The sequence below is a fragment of the Peromyscus leucopus genome, chromosome 11, assembly GCF_004664715.2.
Source record: "Peromyscus leucopus breed LL Stock chromosome 11, UCI_PerLeu_2.1, whole genome shotgun sequence".
NCBI lineage: Eukaryota > Metazoa > Chordata > Mammalia > Rodentia > Cricetidae > Peromyscus > Peromyscus leucopus.
Window position 1 is genome coordinate 58,572,546 of NC_051072.1, and position 26,408 is coordinate 58,598,953.

The window sequence follows — 26,408 nt, forward strand, 5'->3', positions numbered from 1 at the left end:
ATGTATTTCTTTTAAACAGTTTAATCTTTGCACACTACTTTCTCAGTATTTAGCCTAGGATGAGTAGTTTATCAAGTATGTTGGAAGAGGCTGACAAAGTCCAGGTTTGAGCACTTAACAATCTCTACACGTTTGTTTTAGTTCACTTACCTTGTCAAATAAAACCTGAAGAGTAGTATCTGGCTGTCACACTGCCCCATGGGTTCTCACCCCCCATATTATACGTGTATGTATAAGTATGTGTAAATAACTCAACCGAACTTCCAATACTTTACGTTTTAAAATCCTATCCCCAATTTTGTTTTGGTGAAGGACATCTATGTAAACCCTCTGAATTAAAAAAGATTTTCCTTTCCCATATATGTTAGGTTTAATGGTCTATTACAATGCCATTTTGAGTTAAGAGAAATGAGGAACTTAGTAATTGTTTTTAAACCAACTGGAAGTCATGATGCACAGTAAGGTCACACAACATACTAAGCGACTACAATACTGCTGTCACACTTGCTGTATATTTAGAATTTAAAGCCCAATTAAAGCCAACATTGCTACTCTCTGGTTAGAAAAAACATCTTTTCAGGAACAGGTGGAAAAAAGCTTGCACATGTTGATTCAACCTGGGAAGGTTACAGTAGGAAGAGCATGCTTTCTAAAGCAAAGAACATTCCTTTAGTTCTCAAAACACTGTGATTAGAGGTTTTAGACACAAACTGATAGCTACTTGCCACAATATGCTATCTGTAGGCCCTCAGTTGAGATTAATTTGAAATTGTTAGTAATCAACAACAGCTGTTTTCACAGAGAATTGGAATTCAACCACCTCTGTGACAATTCAAGACCAGATCCAAACAGTCAATCACTGTTTTGGCTTTTGAGGATGCTTATTTCCTCACTGGTGGTAATACAGAAACTTTTGGAGTTGGGGTCTGTTCTGAAGTAGGTCTCTAGAGTGCCACTGAAGGATAGAGCTTGGCCTGGTGTGTAGCTTCTGGCCTCATTCTCAGCTCCCTGCTCCACTGTGACTTTTTGAGCCTGTCATACATCCTTCCAGAAACTCCACTATGTCTAGAAGGGAAACAAGTACCTCACAAACTTTCCCTTTGCTCCTGTCTCCTGTCACGGTCACAGCACTGCAGAAGTCATTTCTTCTGATACTCAGGGTTTGTAAAGATACAGTGACGAGACTACGTGGGTAGTCCTAAACAAATCAATAAAATATCACCTCCAAACTTATCTTGCCATGTCCACACATTAATGTAGATAAGTACTCTAGTTATAATGGCCACCCTGTACGTTTTATACCCTGCTTTAAGAAAACAAAACTAGAAAGATTTTGACAATTCACTTTTTATTACATAGCAGACATATGAACTAACCAGAGTAGGGTGATTACCTCCACTTTTAAATACGATAGTTCTCTTTTCTCCAAAAGGTACTGGAATGGCATGTCAGTTTATTTCAGAATTAGTTTAGAGCAAAGGAGAAACAATATGAAGTTTTTTCTCAGAAGCTAGTCAGTTTCTAGTGAGGGTCACAGGGTCATTGCCAGCACCACTTTGAGAACATGAATTATTACTAGATGATACGAAAGTAAGAGAAGAGTGCCCCTAAGCATTTTCAGATTGCAAAGATGGAGAAACATCCCAAGGGTGTTTGTGAAGCTTAAGTTCTTGATAAGCGGGAATATTTTCTGTGCATCCAGGAAATGTAAACAGTGCACTTTGGTGTGGGTATTTGCTTTAACATCAGGGAACTACTTTTAGCAGATGGTATACAGGATTTTAAAAGTTTCTGAAAAAACTGTCTTGACTGCTTAGGTGCCTTTACAATGTTTAGAGAAATATCAAGAGAATATACTACTGAACTCCACTGTCAAACTTTTTGTTCATAGGCCAAGGGAGATTTTATTATCCCCCTGAAGGATTTGTGAGGCAGGAGGGACAAGACACAACTTCAGTTTTGAGGTAGGTAAAATACATGACTCTCCATATCACATCTGCCCACCTTATGGTTCACACCGTATTTCATCAGTGCCACAACACACTAAGGGACATATAATCCCTAACATCCAACTGTGGTTCTGCAAACCACTGCCAAGTTCAACTGATTCCATGCTCTTCTAGAAGCTCTACCTTCAATGAACCATTGATCATTTTCTTCTAGAATCTTGGGATTATCTCAATAACAAGTGCTAGCATATTATACTTCATATACATTAGTCTCATCTTTAATGTACATTATGAATAAAGAGAAAGTACTCAGATTTTCTATTTTCAACGGTCACATACCATATCAAGTGTGTAAATGTTTCCTAAAACATATTATTTACAATTATTAAATATTTTTCACAAATAGTGGCAAAGATGTGTTGGACTCTGTAACTTGGAAAGGTTAATTCATGGAAATATGTGTCATCCTATAGTATGAGACTAATTTTATTATGAAGATGGAGAAATGTATAAATTTCATATTCTTACTAACCTCAGCAGGAAACAACTTGAATGGAATCATATATGATAGTTTCTGGTAAAGGTAGAAAAGATAGTAGCAAGACACTGGACTGGAGTTTAAAAGACAAATTGGACATATATGTGGCCTTTGACTATCTTGCAAGACTACTTGGAAGTAAGACATGTCCTTGCCCTGTCAATGACACAGATGAAACTCCTCAGGAACCAAACGCTAACACAGAACATATTGTGAGACATGGATTGAAGACTCAAGCCAGCTAGGTAAGCAGGGAGAACATGTGAGGCTTGCTGGCTCTGGGTCTCAACGGCCCCCTCCCGCTCCTGCAAACTGTCTTTAGCAGAGGCCAGCTGCCTGGTGTGCTTTACTACTTCTCCACATCCCACCACAGCACAGAGCTGAATATTCTGTGGGCTTCACAACCCCTACATCACCCTGTGGCTTGGAAAATAGGAGTCAGTGTTTACACATCGACAATGCTAATTGCTCTCTTTTATAAAATCTTGTAGCTTGTATCTTTCCTACACTCCCAAGAGCTCATACTTTAAGAGCAGGATGGTAGGGTAGAAATAAGCTGCTATACACAGTTAATTGTTTTATATGTTACAAGAGACAGTGTAAGCTACCTATGTCTCTTCTCATTTCCACATACACTGTCTGAAATGTCAAATTCAACAGAGCATCTTGGACTAGATCCTTTATTCTCTCCTTTTTATGAGATGTGTTCTAACTTAGGAAAAAAGTTGACAACACTTCTGGAAAATTCAGTTGGTAGCAGAGATGCACAACAGGTGGCCACCCGGAAACCAGACCTTGAAAGGTTACTGTGCACAAATATGTTGATGAGGGAGTCCTACTTTTGGGATGTCCTGAAAATCCTTGACCTAATATGAAGCCCAAGATGCAGTTCAGAGTAGACTAATTACCATAATATGATTTCCTGTCCAAAGTAGAATACACGTTTTAACTCACTACTGACATTCTAAAGATCTTTTTGAAAACAGATAAGCCCAAGAAAACACAAAGTAAGCTTCCTCGATGTTACCCTAGACTGCAATCCATATAGCTTCAAGCAGTCTGTAAAAGCTGGTGGTCTAGTGAGCTTTGTGCCTGTTTGGGCTACAGAGTGATAAATACAAGCTGCTTTAAAGAAGGCTTCAAGTTCAGCACTTTTTGTTTCTGTAGGAATTTCATTTCTAAGAAAAAGTTTCTCTTTTACTTTTAAAGGAGCAGCCAAAACCAGTATTTAAATGATAAATGTTGTGTGTAGTAAGCATTTTCAGGTAGATTTAATTCCTCCTAGCTTTGAAACAGCACTGGATTCCCAGCTGACCCTGATGAACTGATGAACACCATCGTCTACGTGCCCTTTGATATGCACGCTTCATTGCCAGTCCTCTCACACCCATATTACAAACTGTCAAAGCTGAGCGATACTTAGACCACAGTATCCAGACTGAGCAGTATGAGATGTGTTTATCATCTACGAATGTCAGAAGTGATTCCAGTTTAAGATGACAGAAAAGAAACCAGATTTAAAGTGATGCACTAAAAACACAACAAAACCATCTTTGTGATAACTACAATGGTTGCTCTATTTGGAAGGCTTGACACTAAGAGAATGAAAACCACATGAATTATTAGTCTATCATTGTTCCACTGCTTTTTCCATTCTTAGAATGATCTTTTTCATAGGATGGCATCAATGTCTTTGACCACACTTGACCAGAAGCCTCACTCTTATGTTAAAGAAAATATTTTTACACCTGTAATAATTTGCCAAGAACAGAGGTACTCTGGTTAGCAATCAAAATGGTTTAAATATGAATGCAATCCATAGAACAGTAACAACAAAAATAGAACAATTTTTCTCAATAAAAATAGGCCAGTTGTTAGAAGGTCTCATTCTGTGAAGACATTTTCAGCCCTAGTGAAAGGAGCCTGTGGAATCCGCCAGCTCTGGGTTCTACTTCATGCCCTCAAGAACCTTATGAAAAGCAGTCCCGACAACAGAATGACGTTTGCCAGAGTGTAATACTGGATGACAGAACTGAGGTTGATCACTATAATCACATTTCTGTGTATTAAACTGTTACATCTTAATTATTTATATAGCTCATTGGTCCAAAAGCATAAAAATAGAGAACAGCATCTCAAAATTTATCTCATTTCATGTTCAGAGATAAAAGGGTTAACTATTCTTCCCGTTATTTTCTGGAGGCAAGTCCTTGTTTATAGAGTCTGATGACAATCACACACTGGTAGTTTCCAAAGCTACTGTATGAAGAGGATGCTGAAGGCCATCACTATACAGCATACGGCAACATAAGGACTCTTGCGCTCACCTGTTGAAAAAAGGAAGACGTTCACCTTAGTTGAACGAATGACTAATATGGATATGATAAGGTTACTACTGAGAGATGAGAGAACAAGGAGCCAGAGGCAACATAAAACAAGCTCAATACAAACTGTTTAACAAGGTGTTAGAACTGCAGCCCAACACAAGGCAACAAAAACCAAAACCATTCTTCTTATGTGCTGTGTCCATGTGCCTTCATGCCACACTGCATGGTGGACGTTAGAGGACAACTTTGGAGTGGGCTCTTAACTTTCTTTCCAACTGTCTATGAATTCTGGATATTGAACTCGGGTTATCAGGCACGTGCTTCTTCATGTTGAGCCATCCTGCGGGCCCATCCCAAGATTTTATTTTGTTATTATTGTTTTTGTAACTCTGTGTAGTTTGCAGGTGTGAACTATGTAGATGACAACATCACATCTCAATGTAAAAAGGCTGGACATGGCTAGCTGCTGAGCTATTTCCGAGACTTGTTCCTGAAAGTACCAAGGCTGTGCCCCTATAGAATGTAGTAGAGAGCCAAAGAAATGCTCTCCAGCAACTCAGAGCCAATGGATAGTTAGCTCTCTTTCTGGGAACAAAACAAAACAAAACAACCAAACCAAAACCCAAAAAACATAAAAAGGAATTTCTATCTTAGGAATCTAATGCACAGCATTCAGCAATATCTTCTTTATATCATGGTACCAGTTCATGACATTTGTAGAGTTTAGAAGCCACTCATATGTGAAGACCAGCAAGATTGCCAACATTATCCCATTAAAAAAAAATAGGCATAAGCTCCCCCAAAGTGATGACTACTTCTGATAGATATGGTACCGAGTCTTTTACAGTCAAACATTCTTTATTCAAAATGTTTGGGATGAGAAGGTTTTTCCATTTGGGAGATTTTTGGAATAACTGACTATATTTCATTGATTGAGTATCCCTAAAAAGCTGGAAATTCTCTCACGTCTGAGTATTTTGGGTGTCATTTCCACTCACAAAGTTTCCGAAATCTCAATATTTCAATAATTTAAAAGTAGATGTTAAACACAGTAACTTCTTGAATGAGTCAATTCCACATTCATTTAAGAGTGTCTGTATTTGAGACTTTCCTTCACCTGATCTACAGATCTGATCTGGCTTGTGAAAATGTCTTGGTAGCACACAGACCCTGTAAGGGGAAGTCACCTCACTTTAATTGTTGCTGCTCTTTTAGTAACTGTAAGCTGTGCTGATTCAGAGGACAGCAGGCATAAGAAAGAAAGCAGCAGTCACATGGAAGCATCTGGGCTCTGACTAGCCTTACGGTCTTCCATGATGTGTAGACTTCAATGCCTTATGACTAGACACCTTAGTTCACCTTAGATCCTCAATACCTGGCTCCCATGAATGCCAACCTTGACACCCTCATTTAACTAAAATTCTCAAGGTCACTGTAATGTTCAGAGCCTCTTCATTGAGCCCACACTGATTTGTTAATTTGTTTATATCTATTCAAAGCCAAAGTCACAAAAATATCACATATAGTTTAAAAAGCAGACATTTAGCCAGGGTTTTTGCCTACAATCCCCTCTTACAGGAAGATCACCCAATCAATGTGGTCCACAAATGTGTCCTCAAATCTAAACCAAACCAAACCAAAAAAATAAAACCCCAAATTAAACCATACTAAAGCAAAACAAAACCCAGATTTGGTGTTCTCAAAGTTTTTGTTTTTGCTTTTTTTAAAATTACCTTTGCCCCCTCCCCCCTCAACAGACATTTAATAAACTTCCTTCTATTACAGGAGGATCTATACTGAAAATGGGGTTTTTAGAGTAACATTAACTAAAAAAAAAATTAAAACAACACACTGGTTTACAATGCTAATTCATTAGGGCTAAAGTCCCACAAAGCACCTCACTGATCCATAAACTTTAGGTAGATGTTATAAAAGCCTGTTATTCTTTTCAGGGCTGGTATGTTCATTGCTTAGCACAGTCATAGTAAACACCCAAAGGGAGCAATTATCCCTGTAGTGAATTTTCCATCTGCTCAGTATTAATTCTTGAGGAAATTCTTTTCTTTCTCATCTCATGACTTAGAATGCTATAATTTACAGATGGGTTCCATTTTCATGTTTTTCATTTTCTTAAAAGAGATTGCCATGTGGTAGAGCTAAACATCTTTAGTTGAACTTGAGTAAGAACGTTGCTTGTCAGGTTGTTGCTTTGTGCAATGAATGGGAAACAGTTGCTGTCATGTGATATCTAGTAGTATAAGATGATCTGACTGTTCTGTTAAAATCGCATCCTTTTTGTGTAGATATAGTGTCAAGAATAGAGAGGAGCAGGTGCTTGAAAACGGTGTCTCAGCACCAGAGTTTTCAAGGCTAGTTTGCTAAAATAAAGCAAATGCTTTCATTCTTGTTAAGAAGAAACACTTTTAAGTGAGCCATTCAGAATGGGGGAGGGGCATATAAATAAATAAGCAAGCACAAAGAAAAGGAATTTATACCAAGGCAGAAAAACAGCATATTTGAGGAAAACATTAAGACAGATATATACTACATGTCTGAAGCTTTAAGCTACACCTCCTTCTAGTCATAATTATGAACAGAAAGGACACTTGGGTTGGCTATTAAACAGAACTGTCTATATGTTTAATTCCTACATAAAATGGACCTAAAATGCATCTTTATGTTTTCTTTTGGAGTTGGCAACTTTCTATGATGGAGATGAAAACTCAGCTCCTCAGTGCCATATCTCTGGTGTCTCTCTTGCAGTTAGACTTAGGTTCTTAACTACCTTGTTCTTGGTAATACTTTTGGTTATATATACTTTCTTTACCAGGGTGACTTGACTCCTAGGCAGTTTGGTTTACTTATACTTAGCGATGAGCATTAGGCACTGAGGGTGGTGATCTGCTTCTCTTCTTGGTTCTTTTTGAAGTTTTCAAGATTCCTTCTGTTATTTTTGGGTTTGTAGCCATTATTTGTGACTCAGTGGCAGACAAGTCTCTATATAAATCTCTGTAAATCTAGGTCAGGCCTTTCAAATGCTAGCATCACTATCATGTTGGACTGGATACTTTTATTGGGAATGGCCATATACACACTGAATGATGTTTAGGGAACTCAGTAACCTAAACATATTCACTCTATGTCCCAGACTCTAGTTTTGACAATAAATTGTTCACGGTATGTCTAACTTCATGCCATGGAAATACAAAACTGTTATCTACAAAACTCATGCATAAAGAGTACAATAAAGAAACGCGGAAATCTCAAAAGTTTTTTTTGGGGGTGGGCGTGGGTTGAGACAGAGTTTCTCTGTGTAGTTTTGGTGCCTGTTCTGGATCTCACTCTGTAGACCAGGCTGGTCTTGAATTCACAGAGATCTGCCTGGCTCTGCCTTTCAAGTGCTGGGGTGAAAGGTGTGCACCTGGCTAGAATCTCAAAAAGTTTCAAGTGACAGGGTTGGGCTGTAAGCTGAACACATATGCTAGAGTCCCAAATATTCCCTGAATAATAATCTCTAGTCTAGGCTACACATATTCTTTTGCAAATTTAAAGCCAATTATATTCCCCATGATAGAAAGATTCTCGTGCTTATTTCCACAGGAAAGAAGAAAACATCACAAAGAACACAGAGGAATCAAAACTTCATGTTAAAAGCACACTTATTTGTCAGGGGGATAATACTTATTTCAAAATGGCTTTGAATAAGGTATTTTTCTGTGAAATCCCTTGTTCTTATCAATTATCCAGAAGACATAGAAACTTAGGGATAATTTAGTATAAGACTGCTAATTTCTCTTAGGAACTTGCCTATCATCTAAAAGTCCAGTGGAAGAAAACCTTTTCTAAAAATTAGTTCAATGATTAACAAACAATGTCTGAACACTGAAGACCAATTTATACCTCAACTGTGCTTAGGTATGTTACACTGGTTCCCAGGTCTTTAGAAAAACGTCTAAGTATTGTTCAGCTTGGTTTGTACTGTGAAACTCAACAACTTTGTTTCCTGTTACACACCATCTTCTAAGCTTTTTATGTCTCCAAGAAGCTGGAAACAGAAAACAAACAAACAAACAAACAAAAAAAAAAACAGGAGACCCTAGGAACAAGGGACAGTTTCCCTCAGGAATGGGACTTGTATATCCTTAATCCTAATTCAAGGGTTAAGTTTGGGGAATGTGGTCTGTTGATAAACTAGCTAAAAAGACAGATGTATTTTTTACATTATGAAATTAACTGTGTTTTGACAGAAGAAAGTAGTTTCACAGAAATTAAAGGCTAATAAAATACACACTTATATGTATTATGCATATATATATGTATATATATATATATATATATATATATGTATATATATATCTCATGCAAATAATTCCAAGGAGGACAACAAATTTCATTTTCAGTCTAAGTACAAATGCTACAAAGTGTTTTTTAATTAGACATGTTAAAAATGATATAACTGATTATTAAAAACTACTAGTACTTTTGAATTGCATTTCATTTATTTACTGATCATTGAATTTATGTGAACAGTGTCAAGTGTGAGGATAAAATAAGACATTAACCCAATGTATCACAGGCATACTTAAAGTGTAAATAATCTTACTATTTCTATTAGATGTGAAGCTCACCCTTAGTTATCCAAACAGTGTCATAAGGGTAAAGGAACCTGCTACCAAGCCTGCCTCTGCAGGAACCACGTGTGGGAAGGAGTAAAGTAGCCACTACAAGCTGTGCTCTGAACTTCACATGTACAGTGCGACATGTGCACCCTCACCCTTATATATATAAAAAAACACCCCAAAACCTTAAAAAAATGTAACAAAAGCTTTAAAATTCTGATTTATAAATTATCAAAATAGCATACATGATCCAAAAGAGCATGGTATAAACATGAAACATGTACTAACAATACTGTCTAAATTTGCTGCACGTCCAGAGACACATGGGATCTGATACTTGATTTCAATATGTTAATTCATTAAACTTCAAGTTCCTTATCACTTTCAGAAGCAGAAAAGTTATATTAATTAAGTAGTAATTTTGAGAAAATGGAACATAGATAGTACTAGAAGATTTATTTCTTACAGAATATAGCTCTGTGTTTTATTATTTTTCCAACCTCCTGTTAATAAAACATTGCAAAGTCCCCAATTACATCTACTTTTAAATAGCAGAAAGAAAACTGATTGGGAGAATTCTGTAAATTCTTGCAAAAAGTGTACAGAGGACTGAGAAGCCTAAAACTGACATCTGATTGCCATGCGTATAATATAACTAAAGTGGCCAATAATTTACAGCTGAAGAAATGAATGGAGATTAGACACTTACCAATTCGGGCACACTTCCAAAATATTCCCAATAGTCTACACAGGATAAAAAAGAACAAAACATTTCCTGATTACTGGGAAAGCCAGTTCATTCCTGACAACATCACAAAGAACAATAATTCTACATACTGGATTTTAACATCTGCTTGTTGGACATGGAGCCATCATTTATATATGAAAATAGGACCGGATACACCACAAACCACCATTGGACAGAAGTCACTATTAACTGGACTTTATGTGTGTCACAGGTGAGAACTAGGGTAAGTTAATGTAAAAGTGGTGAAATTTATACAAGAACTCACTGAACTAATTCAATTAACTTCAAGTTCCTCATCACTTTCAAAAGTAGAAAAATTACTTGTTAATTTAAGTAGTAATTCTGAGAAAATGACACATGAAGATAGTTTTTAGATGAGTTTTTTGTAATATACTAGATTTATTTCATTAATCTATAATTGTATACTCTTAATGCAGTCCCTACCTGTGCTTGTCAACAAGGAAATTAACATAAATGTGTGGTTACATTTTTTTTTTTTTTTTTTGGTTTTTCGAGACAGGGTTTCTCTGTGTAGCATGTGGTTACATTTTTAATATAATGAAAATTATTAGTTTAGGTGGAAGTAAGCATGATTTTATTAAGTGTGACATTTAAAATATATATTCTAGGAATAACAAAACAAAGATGTTCTTTTTAATTCCATGAATAAAACAATTATGAATTAAATATACACACATAAAGGACATCACTTATTTGGAATACATAAAAAACAACAGCTTTGGCAAAAGCAAATGAGCCATCAACAGAGAAATTTAAAAAAACAGTACAGCTACCATTTTGCTGGTTTGAGAATAATATTATACATACCTGTAATTATATTTATCTATTTTTATAATTATGTTTATAAATGGTGTACTAATTAAGACAAATCAACCTTACTTATTCCTTATATGAAGACTGGATCAATAAAATCATAGAACTTATATTTCAGGGATATTTCTATATTTTTTCCTTCAAAGAAAGATGGTCAATGAATCATCCCATGTAAACCGCAAGCTAACAGGCAAATATAAGTCTGAAAATAATCTAAGCTACTGCCAAGGCCAGACTGTGTTTTAACTCAGCCCTACTTATTGCTGTGGGGCTGTGAGGATGCTCTTCATCTCTTTACTAACAATCTCCACGCCCGCAGCAATTTATGAGGAGTAAATGATTATATAGAGTCCGTGTTCAGGAATGTCAGGACTAAAGGATCATGGGACAGAACTCTAGGTACTACTCAGAATTGGCTTATTCTTTACCGAAGAGTAGAAAACTGAGGTCACCCATGCAAAGCCATGTGTGTTGATTCTAGGCACCTATGGGTCACAATAAACACTAAGGATCTGAAGCTACTCTGGTTGAATGAGTTGAAGGACACAGCGAGATATCTGAAGCACCTTCATGGGAAACTCAGGACCCTGAACAGTTTGAAATTACTAGACCACAAAAAGCAGGTCTTTCCAGGTCTGATATTCTAGAAACAAGGAGCATTTTTGAATCCTAACCTGGACTTAGTTCAGACCTATAAAGCATAAGTGAGTTGCTTCAGTGAGTTTCCTAAGATATGCATCTATAACATCTAGCATGCTGTTTGTTTATTTATTTTTTGAAAGGATTTTTTTGTTGCTAAAAAGCACTCCAATCAGTTACTTAATTTCTATGGCTTGAATGTATCTGCATCTGCTGATAATGCTGTTAGGGTTAGGAGAGTGGGAGGAAACTAGCTAAGAAGCAGTCTTTCAGTGCAGCCCTGTTCTAGACCATTTGAATCAGCTTTTAGAAAATGGAGTTAAATTTAAATAGTGAAGTCACCAAAAACGCATCACATCAGATATCTAGGTAACTCCACCTAACCATGGCAAATACAATGACAAATTTATTGTGAGTCTCAGAGAAAACAAGTAAAGGAAAGAGAATCTAATAATTACCTTTACAGTAAAGTAGTTCTGATCTATAAGTAAAATTGTTTCTAATCACTTTAGCTTATACTTTAAAATGTATCAACAGGAAAGCCTTTTGGGGGCCTTTAATGTAGGAGAAATATACTACTACTCAACCTGTACTGTAAGGTTGGTAGCCCTGATAACTCCTTGATCAATGTAGCATGTTATGGATACATTCCTACTCCCAAAGAAAAGAGGGGCAGATATGTCCACATGCAACTTCCCTTTGAATGAAAAATTTCATGACAGCACTAGAAAAGATAAATACTTGATTAGAATTTGAATAGTGACTACTTCATAAGAACTCCTATTTTCCTAGATCTTACTAATTATATTAGAATTCCAAATAACTGATTAACAGAATAAAACGCTAGGAGCTCAGAGAAGAGGGTGGAATGGGGAAAATCATGTTTACCAAGTTAATGGGGCATTGTGATAACAACTGATAGATACTTAACATGTTTCATCTTCAGTTAGATAAATCTTTGGTCTGCTTTTATTCAGTAGGTGAAATATCAAGTCACACTGGATCATTTTTGAAATTTACTTATTAATTTAGTAAGGTACCGCAAATATATTTCAGAGCTTTAAAACATGAAGAAAATGTAAAAAGTTACTCAAAACTAAGTTATAAACAGAATTAAACTGTCTAATGACTTTCATGGTAATTTATATCTGATGTTGGTGAGAACTGACTTGACTGATATCATTAGAAACATACCCAGTTTTATTTCTGTCCAGGAGGCTGGGTGCCAAGGATCGGATATAAGCACACGTACATATAAGCAGCAAGATTACAGTCAACAGACTCTGAAAATTGAAAATGGCAGACTATAAAGAGAGAGAGAGAGAAAAAAAACCAAATTAATATCACAAGAGAAAACTTTGTATCCAAAAAATGCCAGACAATTCCACATTACAGGCAAACAAGATGTTGTACAACATGAAAACCAGCACCATGAAGTCTTTCAAGATATTCTTTTCTTGCATTCTTTACAGTAAAGAATGCAAGAGATGCAGTAGAAAATGTCAATTCATGAACGTGAATGTCATGGATTCAAAACGTCTGAGCACAGTAGACTCAGTATATAATTAACACAGATGTTCGAGGCATGCAGTGTACTAGACAGCAAACAGTGTGGTGTCCACATGCTGCCAGTGGCTGGCTCTGTGACTCCAGGGGATCATTGTGCTCTTAGTCTTCATTTGGAATTTACAAACCTGGGCAGAGCCAGGGAGAAAGATTAAATACTGACTAAAGTTTCTTTCAGCTCAACTTTTTGCCTGGGATAAGCATAAATTATGAAATCATGTTCCAAGCCTTGACAAATATTAAGATTATTAGACATTGGTGAAAGAAAAGCACCTGCCTTTCCTTTTCAGCTATTTGTTATGTAATAGTTCCTTCCTCTATTGTAAAGTTTTAATAGGTATCTTATTATATATTTAAACAGGCAAACAGGAAACCATACATTTCAAGTGTAAATAAACTGGAGTTTGGCTCATTCTATCAATATTCAGGCTCTGTTCAGGAGCAACAAGTGCCTTAACTGCTGAGTCCTCTCTAGACTCTCAGCTCAGCTCTGTCAGGAAGTCTCCAGGAATCCAGTTGTCCTCTGTATTTCACACACAGTTCTTTTCATGGCCTAGGCCATTTTTGAACTAGAGATCCTCCTGCCTTTGCCTCTCAAGTGCTGGGATTACAGGTGAACACCCATGCTCTTCCTTAGCAATCTCTTCTCTATCCCTCACAAAGCAATTGGCTCTTCCATTATACAAGTCACACCCAAAGTGCAAACACTGTACTATCAGTCTGTCAATCTCTAACACCTGGCCACATGTCTGAAGCATAGTGCAAAGCCAAAGAAAGATGTTTCACTCCTAACACTTCTGAGAAGTTGTAATAGCATCACAGTATATGATAAAAACTCTTCCATTGCCGGGCGGTGGTGGCGCACGCCTTTAATCCCAGCACTCGGGAGGCAGAGGCAGGCGGATCTCTGTGAGTTCGAGGCCAGCCTGGTCTACCAAGTGAATTCCAGGAAAGGCGCAAAGCTACACAGAGAAACCCTGTCTCAAAAAAACCAAAAAAAAAAAAAAAAAAAAAAAAAAAAAAAAAAAAAAAAAAAAAAAAAAACCTCTTCCATTATTAGGCTCTTCCATTAGTAGGCACATAAAATACAAGAATTCCACTCAGCAGTTAACAGGATGCCTATTTAGTAAATTTAGAAGTAAAAACAGATTTCTTTTTTCTTTTTTTTGTTTCTGAAGACAGGGTTTCTTTGTGTAAAAGCTCTAGCTATCCTGGAACTTGCTTTGTAGACCAGGCTGGCCTCAAGCTCCCAGAGAACCACTGGCCTTGCCTCCGAGTGCTGAGGGTTAAAGGCGTGTGCCACCATGGCCTGGCTAGATTTCTTAAAAACCAGGAGGAATACGTCATAATTATTTTTCAAAGGTAAAATTGCTACTTGTAAATGAGCTTTACTTGAAAATCTCAGGAGCTAGTAAAAAATGCTATAAACATCAAGGGAATTAAGCAAGGTAAGAGGAGTACAGGACCAAATCGCACACATCAATAACCTTCGTAATTGTAATATTAACCAAATGAAAGATGAAACAGAAAAAAAAAAGACTATAAAGATAGGAACTAGAACAAAAGAAACATCTTAGAAGGGGGAGGAGGAAAGGACCCCCAAACCCCAACAATCACCTTAAAACACATAGAAGGCCACTGTGTAGAATTAGGATAGACCGAACGGAACGCTGTGAAGCTAACCTATAAAATGAACTTAATAACAACACATGACTTCTGAAACAGCAGCAGATTCTCAAGGTTAAATGTGAAAAAATAAGCAACGGACAGGAGAATTTTAAGAAGCCCTGTCAGGAATTACTAAAATTATTTTTACATATTTTTATAATTAAAACATTACTGAAAAAATGTAAGGATCGCACATTACCAATAGTGTTTTGTGTGTGCAATTTCATGGATTTGTACTTGCATGTGGAGACCAGAGATTGAAGCTCAGTATCTTCCTGCCACCTTCTACCTTCGTTTTTAAGGCAGGATCTCTCATGAAACTTGAACTTTGTTAATTCAGCTAACCTGGCTGGACAGCAAGTTTCTCAGTCTCCTGTCTCTGTCTTCCCAGCCATGGGATTATTGGCCCACTTTTGAAAATGTAGGCACCGGGGGTTGAATTCAGGTTCTCATGCTTGCCCATTAAGCAACCCACCTACTCAGCCATTTCCCTCGCCCCACTTACTAATATAATCAGTGACAAAAATGCTTGTATACAAATTGTAGGTATTGGCAGACATGATACAAGATCTCAATGCTAGTATAGTTTTAGCCCTGTAAACATTGAGGCAAAGTGGGAGAATGAGGATGGCTGTGGATGGATTTTATTAGTGAGTGTTAGTTTTATGGTCTGAAAAGGATGAACAAAAACATTTGTAATCGCCATTTTAATGTTTGCTTTCCTATGTAAAATATTTGTTCACGTACACAGCAAAGGTGATATTTAATATGTATTGGCTTTTAATTAAATTTGGTTTTAAGTTGGCATCTGTGAAAACAAGTGGTAACTGATAAAAAAGTAATAAATAGAAGACACTGCCAAAACGGTTGTCTTTCAAACATCATGTGACACATACACAAATACATTGATAGTCTTTTCCCCTAGGCAAACAACGATATGCATATTTAGGATACACTCTGGGAAATGAAGTTGACACTGAGGATTTAAAGTTAGAGTGCATGAATCTTTCCGTATTTTGGGCATATTAACTAACAACTATTACTGACATTCATCTGGTATTCTTCTTTTTCAAAAAATAATTCATTTTATGTGCATTGGCATGAAGGTGTCAGATCCCTTGAACTGGAGTTACAGACAGGTGAGATGCCACGTGGGTGCTGGGAATTGAGCCCAGGTCCTCTAGAAGAGCAGCCAGTACTCTTAACCACTGAGCCATCTCTCCAGTGCCCATCTGGTATTCTTTTACACTGTCATCTTCATAGCCAACACAGTTATTATTATCTTTATGTTATAGATGACACACACACAGAAATTATCCAGTTAGAAAAGGTGGATACTTTCTAAACTAAACAGTAATATATTATAGCAACTGTAAGAGATTGCTTGGAACCCTGGGGATTAAGACAGGTTTTCAAAAGGAAAAGCTTTAATAAGAAAGCAAATACATGACAATCCACAAATGATTTCATTTGGAAAGACCAAGAATATGGTAGGCTCCAGAAGAGACAACATGGCAGGCAGCATGTCTCTGTGTGGGGGTGTGGGGGGTGGGGAGGTCTGGCTAAGAAATTGTAGAAAAAATTAACAGACTTACATTTAAACAAAGGATTCCAGTGGTAAATGGCTAGTTTTACAATGTAGGTTTACTATGTTCCTAACAGGGTATCTAAATTGAGGATTTTATCATGTATCCCCCTCCCACCAATGTCTTTAAAAATATGGTTAATGGTAAGACACCCAAGCTGGTCTCTCACTGACTGTGTGTGCAGGGGAAAGTGGAGTTGCCCATGAAATGCTGAGTATGCAAAAGCTCATCTTAGCCTTCTTTTTTACCTTCCTGTGTTTGAAGGTTTTCATAATAAAAGATAAAACAACACTCACCATCATGCCTATTATTAAGTGGAATGTGTATATATACATTTGTGTGTGTACAATCATTTACAAATGAAAGCTGTTTACATGTACAAAATATATGATATATACAACTTTGCTCTGGGGTTTAAGAACTCTGTATTTTAAACAAATAATATTAAATGGTAAAGTCTTTCAGATGTACTTAGACTTAGGTCAAAAGACTGTTTTCTATGTTATGGACATCAGCCTGTCACCTGCAACATTTCTCCTAATGCTTAGCATCTGCTGTCTACTGATACAAACTTAGTCTCTGGGTTAAGAGAAACAGATGTCCTTATTTAGTAGAAAAATAAATGAGACTTTCCATATGAAAACATTAATAAGGGAAGAATAGAAGCTAAACAAAGAAAATACATGATAACAAAATAGAAAGAGGCAAATTTCATTAATGATAGGCATTACTGAGAAAAACTAATGTAGATTAGACCACTGAGGACACTATTTTGCTAATTATCCAGAAGTCCACAAACTGTTGTGAATTTATATTTACTTGTCAAAGACAGTTTGGAGAAATAAGCAAAGACAAAATATCCTGATTATGTCAAAGGCCTAGGGTGTGATGGATCAATGTAATTTTAATTTCTACCTAGTATTCACATCTATCACTACCTGCAACTCCAATGTTCTATCAGGAGCCTGACTTTGAGGGTGCTCATACCTTGAAGAGGTCGTATTGTTCTAACTCATTCTAAGACATACAATACATACATTTTCAAGAGGTTTGTATAGCTGAGTAAGTAAACTTGCTAACTGAAATCTCCAGATACTTAATTACTCTACAACTTAAAATATTAATTATAAGACATGTTAATTATCAAAAAGTTACAAATATATATGCTCTTGTGTGCTAATTTGCTAATTACTGTTTTTTTTTTTTTTTTTTACCTTTTAAAATCCATGGGTAGTACATGTAAATTTAGATAGTTACAGGTATCAAAGTAAAATACAAAACCCTTCACAGGGTTCCGACCTCTTTTCTTTCCTAGAGCAATGGTTCTCACCTTTCCTAAGGCTGCGATACTTTAATACCGTTCCTCATGTTGTGTTGACCCCCCAACCATAAAATTATTTTCATTGCAACTTCATAACTATAATTTTGCTACTGTTATGAATCGTAATGTAAATATCTGATATGCAGGATATCTGATGTAATCCACAAAGGAGTTGTGACCCACAGGTTGAGAATCACTGCCCTAGAGTAACTAGAAGATGATCATTGCTATCTTTACATATAAAGAGACTCTTAGCCGGGCGGTGGTGGCGCACACCTTTAATCCCAGCACTCGGGAGGCAGAGGCAGGCGAATCTCTGTGAGTTCGAGGCCAGCCTGGGCTACCAATTGAGTTCCAGGAAAAGGCGCAAAGCTACACAGAGAAACCCTGTCTCGAAAAACCAAAAAAAAAAAAAAAAAAAGAGACTCTAGCTCCTTTCCACACATAAACATGTATTTATGCAGATTTTGTTTTTAAGGGGATGCTGCCACAAAAGACAACTTAGAATAAACATTTCCCATGTAAGCTGTTCATTCTTTTTAGCAGTTTAGGGTAGTGCCACCTTTCCTGATCTACTTTAATTTCTTACATGCAAAAAATTAATTTAATATATAACCTTCTCTGATAGGCACACTGCCTCCAAAACTTCACTCTTCTAGTGATGTGCAACAGCCACACAAAACCACCTCTTCTAGTGATGTGCAATGGTTACACTAAACCATCTAAATGATGTGCAATGACCACCCTTAAACCATCTCTTGTAGTGATGTGCAATGGTTACACTAAAACATCTAAATGATGTGCAATGACCACACTAAACCATCTCTTCTAGTGATGTGCAATGGTTACACTAAAACATCTAAATGATGTGCAATGACCACACTAAACCATCTCTTCTAGTGATGTGCAATGGTTACACTAAAACATCTAAATGATGTGCAATGACCACACTAAAGCATCTCTTCTAGTGATATGCAATGGCCACACTAAGCCATCTCTTCTAAGTGATGTGCAATGGTTACACTAAACTATTCTTGCACAGGTGCAGGTGTTCCTTAATGGGTTGTTGGTGAGAGATGGAGAGTACTGGAAATGCTGAGTTAAAAGTAACTTATGCATCATATTCTAAGTTCTACTCACCTGCATTCTATAAAAGTTGAACAAATTTGTATTTTCTAAAATATTCATAAAAATTTAAACAGCTCACATCTCTTAGACAAATTGTCAAATATGATGAATATAAAACTTATGCCCCCAATGAAATATTAGGCTCTTACTCTGCTAAAACTACTACAAATCTGGGGTCTTAAACCAATACAAATTTATTAGTACCTTGTATTTCTAAAGTGCTTTCCAGTCCTCTGATATTTTGACACATACATCACTATTTCTGTAGCTATGACTCTACTCTTCTCATCTGTTAAATGTCCTTGTGACTATATTGTCCTCTCCACCACCCCAGAATCAACTTCCAAATGAAAATTTGGATGCAGTCTTGTCACATATGATTAGAAACATATTCGTGTGTGTGTGTGTGTGTGTGTGTGTGTGTGTGTGTGTGTGCGCGCGCAAGTATTGTTTTTTCATAGGGTACATTCTGTCTACCATATCTATAAATGTTTCTTTTTCATAAAGAAGTATCAAATGACAGTCCCTTGAATCAGGGGCATTCACTGGAAAACAATATTAAACACAACTAATAGTAACCTTAGGTTGGGACACAGAAACCCTTCCTTGACCTTAGATCACTCAGAACTGTGTTCTTAATTTTAGAACACTGTATTAGCGGCTCCTAAATTATTTTCCTCTTAAGTTCAATTATAACTCTCCACTGCAGACTTACCACCAACCATAACTAACCAGAGCTTCCAATAGCTTGGAATAACCATGTTAGTGCCCTGAGTTAAGAGAGCCAGATGAGAAGCTACTTGATAATCTTTCTGAAGAAAAGCATTGTAGCCAGAAGGTTTAATGCTGGGGGATGTCTTTCTGTATGCTGAGAATTTATGTTGTTCCCACTGGTTAATAAATACGGTGCTTTGGCCTTAGAGGCAGGCAGGAAAGGAGAGTGATAGGAAGAAAAAGGCAGAGTATGGGGAGATGCGAGCCAGCTGCCGAAGGAGCAACATGTGATGGGACATAGGTAAAGCCACAGAACACATGGCAAAACATAGATTAATAGAAATGGGTTAATTTAACATATAAGAATTAGCTAGCAAGAAGCTGGCCATAGTCCATACAGTTTGTAAATAATATTAAGCCTCTGTTCGTCTGAGCTGTGGGATCAGAGAGACCTTCCGACTACAAAGCACAATTTCTTAAATAGTGAAATAACAAAAGGGTCCACAGGCATTCTTATTTCTAGAGCCATTCCTGAATGCTAATGCTATAGCCACCAAGTTTGGATATGGGACCTTGCTCTAGAATTATAAATAACAGCTTAGACACTGTTAATAGAACTTTTAAATTAAAAAATCTTAAGAAACCATCTCTAAACATTGGAAATGTAGGGGAGGGGGTTTAGGGCCAAACAATAAATAAGTACAAAAATAAATCTTAAAAAAAAAAACCCACACAGAGAAATACATACATTAATATGGTACGCACTCTTTACCTATAATGAATGGTTATTGACAAGACTTAATTGACAGAAAGCTGTTTTAATTTACAGTATTTTCATAAGTATTAGATCACTTTGGCTCCTTGCAGATTTATTTTTATCATCAGCAAAACAAAATATTCACCTTATTTGCTGAGTAAGAGGCTTCTTTGTGTATTAGTCTTAGAGCTTCAAATATTTATTGCTCATGTTTAAAATAATTTTTTACTGGTTAATTTCCCCAGCTTAACTCAAGTATACTTTAAAATTAAGAGTTAAACTACAAGGATGATCCCAGCTAAGACTACATACCTCTGTAGTACAGAGGTATGTAGTTTGAACTGGCCATCTCCTGTGACAGGCAACACTTCCAGTAGAGGGATTGGGACACCAACCTAGCCACATAACCTTTGACCTGCAGTCTGTCCTGCCTACAGGATATGCTGAGTGGCACAGAGATTGTGGGAGTGGCCAATCAATGACTGTTCCAGCCTCTCACACATGCCACAAGAGTTAGCTCACACTGACACTGCCCGGAGTACCAGGACCCAGAGGCTGGGTGACCCAGAGAGTTACGATAGAACTAAACACAACTGGAGAGAAAAAGATATCAGTGTAATGCTGTCTAATGATATTGTGCTATACTCAAGAGATTGATGCCTAGCCCAACTGTCATCAGAGAGCCTTCATCCATCAACTGATGGAAACAGATGCAGACAGCCACAGCCACAGATTTGTCCAAGCTCAGGGAATCCTGCTGAAAAGAGAGAGGAAGAACTGTCGGAGCCAGAGGGTCAAGGACATCACAAGTAAACCCACAGAATCAACTAACCTGGGCTCACAGAGTCTGAACTGACCACCAGAGACCTTACATAGTCTCTGAGTCTTTTGGGACCCTATTCCTCATATTGGGTTGCCTTGCCCAGGCTTAAAACCAGGCAACATGCTTAGTCTTAGTGCAACTTGATATGCATGTTTTGTAAAAATGGGTCAGCATTTTATAATTTGCTAATCTAGGTCAGGTCAGCATTTTCCAACTAGATTTTATTTAGAACTTCATATGTAATGTTGTCTTTTAAAAATGGGAACCACAAAAACGGAGATAAAAATCAGCCTGCAAATACAAACACATCCTATCTACAACAGTGACACAAACTGCTGGAACACATAACCTGTCCTTCAGAATCCAGAGGCTACTGCACATCTGGATTACTTAACACATACATTGATCATTGAGTAAATCAACATTTCTGTTTCAGAAGTGCATAAAGACTCACTTCCCACTACAGAACTTTGGTGGTGAGCCAAGCTACAGTTCAGAGTTCACACATCTCTGGCCGTGTCAGTCGCTAGCTAGTCTGAAGGTGAAACTAACACTTGACTAGTTGTTTTTAAAAAAATGAATTCTCCATAGGATACCTCGATAAAATGACTGAAAAGATATTCTGAAGGGCAAAGAGCAAATCCTACTATGAAAAAATGTATTTAGAAATCAAGAAAAGACAAAATAGAGGCCGGTAAAACAGAAAAGCTGAGTACTGAGAGGCAGCCATGTATCCCTGGCTGCGCACTAGAACCAATCAAGCTTTAAAACACAACCCCCCAAATTTAGATTTAAACTATAAAGAAACTACAATCTCAGGAAACTCAGAAGTATTTCATTGGCGGTTAAGCACTCTGAGAAATCACTCCATCTACATCACATTCCTATTAACCTTGTGCAATGGCTTTCAGAGTGAAGCTCATCAACCATTCTCCTAAGGTTAAATTTATTTATATAATACTAAAGACACATGCTTTTCCACTGTCCTTTTCATTGCGAAGACAACCAAAATTATCACCTAAGCTTTTCTCCCACAAACCTGTCTTTACTCTTGGATTTCCTGTGTGATTAATGGCATCTCTGACCAGTAGAAAGGACCAGGATATATAGTGACAAATGGAGCTGCTAATAAGTTTAAGACTTACCCTCTATGCCATTTAAAATCAATATGGTCTTGGGCAATATCCTTAATGTTTTTTATGTGTTAAAATATTTATGGCCAGTAACATCTCTAATAAACATTGTATACAATTATATTTTCTTACATCCCTTAAAAAAGTAAAACTTAGAGATTAACAAAAAGTCCCATAGTTCAATAACACTATCCCACATCCTTGCATAGCCATTCTACATGTACAATATACGTACAAATACATACAGTTCACCCTCCAATGTGGGTCATGCATCCACGACTCAAGTCATGGATTAAAAAAAAAAATGGAAAAGAAAGTTGCACATGTGCACTAAACACACCAGACATTTTTCTTGTTACTATTCTGTAGGGAGACATGAAGATAAAATTTGAGGCCTGGCTTTGCTCATTAGGTATGTGAGTCTAGGCAACTCAGTCACCCTACTTTTCAGTTCCTTTACCTGTAAATATCTTAGATGTCAGGAGTTGAAAGGAAGATAATGCTTAGGAACTCCTTCTTTAAAACAGAACCTGATACACATCAAGTACTAGTAAATAGAAGCTTATGTTTTGTTATTTTTTTTTGAAAAAGTTAAATACCATCAATCTTAAACTAACTTGACTTTACATAGTATGAAGGACAGGATGAGGAACGCACCTTCTACTTGTTCTGTGAGCAAAGTAATTCTACTTCAGTTTCTTGGTAATAGGCAAGAAAGCTTTCTTCTAAATTTAGTAACAGCTTATTAAAAACAACATCCTTATGGGCAAGTGTATATTATTGTGCGGTAGGTAGCAAAAGAGGCTTCAATGGCCAATGAAATATTAACCCAGAAAACAAAAATGGTCCAATAAATGCTATCTCCTTTACCAGGTGCTAATCTTCTTTAGGAAAGAACTCCAACTTATGCATAAACATAAGTAGTTGTCAAGAAAGTAGGAAGGACTAATGGAGCTTCTGACTATGGTTCTAAAGGCTGTATACTGTAAATGATGCTGGAGCAACTTCCAGGAACTCAAATTCACTATCTCTTTACCATAGAAACCCGGGTTGGGGGTGAGGGGGCGAGGGAGGTCATGGCTGCTTTGAGATGATAACACACATATGCTTTCCCTAGCACTATGTTTATAAATGGCTTCTAAATTCACCTAAGTGGTGGTGCAGGGGAATTTGACATTTACCCTAACACTGGCAATATGCCTTCATACATAGCTTTCAGTATCCATCAGTAATTTCTACTTTATCTATGCCCTGGCCACATGGGGCTTCCCGTTCCTTGCCTTGAACTTTGTTGCTGCTCTTTTGTGATTTGCAGTGCAAACTTTTCTGAGGTCTAAACTATTAAAAAATCCACGACACATACATGAAATCCCAGTGAGGGTGGTGGTCTGCGAGGAAGGCTGTGGCCAGACAATACTATGAGGAAGCACATTAAGCTCCCACACGACAGATTCACCTTTGCAGGGAACTCAAATCACTAAAATCATCCGTTTGCAAAGGAGCACCATCAGAACTGAAAGAATGGTGTGGGAGGGGGCCTATCTCGCCTTGGATTCAACAGGTAAAACGGTGCAGGACCTAGAGTTAAGGAAGACAGCAATCCATTAATTACTACTGAAAGAAGAGGGTTGGGCGAAACACGGAACACATAAAATAAGGGGGGGAAAGAAACTGAAACTCCAGCGTTTGAGAGTCGATGTCCACAGAGATAGGTAACCGACTGGTCGAACATGCCACCGCCATTGGACTAAACAACGCAGCAAGGCGACCTCTTCTCGAGAGGCCTAACCCACCACCCGGGCTCTCGGCCTGATGCTCCAGGATGAGCATCGGGGGCCGCAGGACGCCTCGGCCCGTGCAGCCTCGGGTCCCGGAGGATCGGGCTCCCGCCGGGGCTCCCGCGCCCCACAGCGCCCGCACCATCCCCGCCGCCGCCGCCGCCGCGCGCGAGCCCGCAGCCCCTCCACGAAGCTGCACCGCGGCCCTGCAGCCTAGGTTCTTACCATAGTGAGGCCGGTGCTGGTCCAGCCACATCACCCTTCCGGGCCGGGGCGGAAGAGGATGCACGCCCGCTGCGCTTCCCGCTCTCTCCAGCCGCCCGGTTGGGCCTATCGCGGCGCCTCCGCCCAGCCTGTGCCATTCGCACTCCGTGATAGGCTCCCATGACCGGAAGAGGCGGGCCGTGGGCGGTGCCTCGCCAACCCCGGAAGGAGCGGACTGTCTCATTGGCCGCGCAGGTTTCTCGCTGGGTGCCCACGTTGTTTTTTTTTTAGGAAACCGGAAGTGGAGTCCCTGAGAGGTAGGGTCCGGAAGTGGCTGTGGCCCTTTTCCCTAAGCAATGCTTTTTACTTGCGCTTTCCTTTTATTTCTTCCCGTTTCAGCCTCCCGTGGTTCCCTGCCATTTACCGCCAGAGCTACTGAGTGCGCGGCGTCTGCCCCGCTGGTGACCTCTGAGCCTTTCGTTTGTGGACCCTAAGGGATGTCAGGGTTTCCTGAGGGGTGCACCTGTTGGGGTCCCTCCTAGTTTTTCTCTTTTTGTAGTCATTTGAATTTTCAAGAGTGAGAGGCTCGTTGGAAATGTGCTGTGTTACTGTCCGATGGACACGTGTATTCAGAAAGCAGTGTTCAGTATCCACCACCCTTCACGCCCCCAATAACTCGCCTTTCCAGGCCCCCTCCTTTTTGCATAGTCTGCATCTGGGCCTTAGACCTTCTAGGCCCTGAAGAGAGGGAAAGAACTCTATGGTAGCTACTGGAAAGTACCGGCCCCTTGCCTGGGGGAGTAATTGGCTTAGTATAATACCATTAGGTAAGACACTCTTTTACCTCAAATTTTCCTTATGAGTTTTGTAGATGTGGGGAAGGTGTGTTCAATTATATATAGTTCTTGCAATGATTTTGAAGTCAGACATTTTTTCACTCTTTCAAGTGTATCGAAATTATGGAAACCCTGTGTATCCAAATACTGACTTTTTTCCCTTAGGCAGTGTGGTTTTCATTTTTATTCAGAATGTTACCCGTTCTTTAATTAATTGGCCTAGATGATGTGTAGAAAGCATGAGTGAAGGAAACTGACGTGATACATTGATTTATGAGCGCTATTCAGCTGAATCATGAGAATGCAATACTTAGGGCAACGCATTATTTTTACTTAGTGCTATATGTGATTGTTTGTTATTGTATGGTATCTGAGATTTTGTTTGGAATTATAACTAGATTTTTAAAATAAACTATTCTCAGTTGCTGAAAGTTTGTCAAATACTCAAATTAAGGATCTTTATTATTAGTGGTATCGAGACTGCAGCAAAGGAGGAATGTTTCCTTGAGTATTTTAATGGGGGGGTAGGGAGGAGGGCAATAGGAAATGATACAGCACCTTCCACATGCTATTTAATAATTTCAAAATTGCTTGTGTTATACCTTACTATTCAAGTTGAATAAACAGGAACGTTTCAAATGTAGTTGTAGAAAATATGTTCTGCAGCTCAGTAAGTTTAGCTTCTGTAGTAGTGAAAAGTGTGGGGAGATGTTATAGATGACTTTGTTCATGTAAAGATTGCTGCGTGCTACCCTTTGACACTCCCGATTGATATTTCTGTATGAGGCTATGTTTCAGGCTCTGGTAGAGAGCATAGGAAGCTGAAGTTGTTAGAGATAGTAATTTGTTCGTTGTATTTATGGACAATTTAGGCCATAGTTTCTTACGTATCTTGAGAGTAGTAGCAAATGCAGTTTGTCAGCTGTTAAGTTATCCATAGAAGTACATACTGTGGGGAGATAAAACTGAATACATGTGTATGGTGTTTATTGTTTTCATGTAAAATAGCAAAATTAACCTAACGTACTAAGATCTGTGGGGAAGCTGCAAGGTGGTTGGGCACACGGAGACCCTGATCTTGATTTTGATTGCCAGTGATGGATTTCTTCCTCCTTTCCTTTCCTTTTCCTTTTCCTTCCCCTTCTTCCTTCCTTCCCTTCCTTCCCCTTCTCCTTTTTCCCCTTCCCTCTTCTTTCTCCTTTCCTTTCCTTTCGCTCTTTTTTTCTCTTGTCCTTCTGGT

General features: G+C 38.1%; 2 protein-coding genes and 1 non-coding gene across 6 annotated transcripts in view; 1 reads left to right on the plus strand and 2 right to left on the minus strand.

The window, feature by feature from the left end:
- Positions 1-1,331: 1,331 nt before the first annotated feature.
- Positions 1,332-24,593, minus strand: Tmem167a (transmembrane protein 167A). 3 transcript variants are annotated; one of them, XM_028854145.2, is made up of 4 exons: positions 24,354-24,461; positions 12,849-12,958; positions 10,143-10,177; positions 1,332-4,814 (listed from the first exon to the last, which is right to left on the minus strand). In XM_028854145.2, the coding sequence occupies exons 1-4, from the start codon at positions 24,354-24,356 to the stop codon at positions 4,744-4,746; spliced, it is 219 nt and encodes a 72-aa protein (XP_028709978.1). In that variant the 5' UTR covers positions 24,357-24,461; the 3' UTR covers positions 1,332-4,743. The 3 variants fall into 3 exon arrangements, with proteins under 3 accessions (XP_028709978.1, XP_037065426.1, XP_037065424.1); XM_037209531.1 differs by lacking the exon at positions 24,354-24,461 and adding an exon at positions 23,714-23,794; XM_037209529.1 differs by lacking the exon at positions 12,849-12,958 and having other exon boundaries at positions 24,354-24,593.
- On the minus strand, positions 12,212-12,346 carry LOC114680973. The gene has a single exon (XR_003732853.1). It is a non-coding gene; the product is annotated as a small nucleolar RNA U109 (small nucleolar RNA).
- Positions 24,567-26,408, plus strand: part of Xrcc4 (X-ray repair cross complementing 4) — a 239,567-nt gene continuing 237,725 nt past the window's right edge. The window contains exon 1 of one of the 2 annotated variants that reach the window (XM_028854139.2): positions 24,567-24,649. The gene's annotated coding sequence lies outside the window, so the exon portion shown is untranslated. Of the gene's footprint in view, positions 24,650-24,897; positions 25,160-26,408 lie in introns of those variants that run through there. The other variant, XM_028854141.2, reaches the window with a different exon arrangement.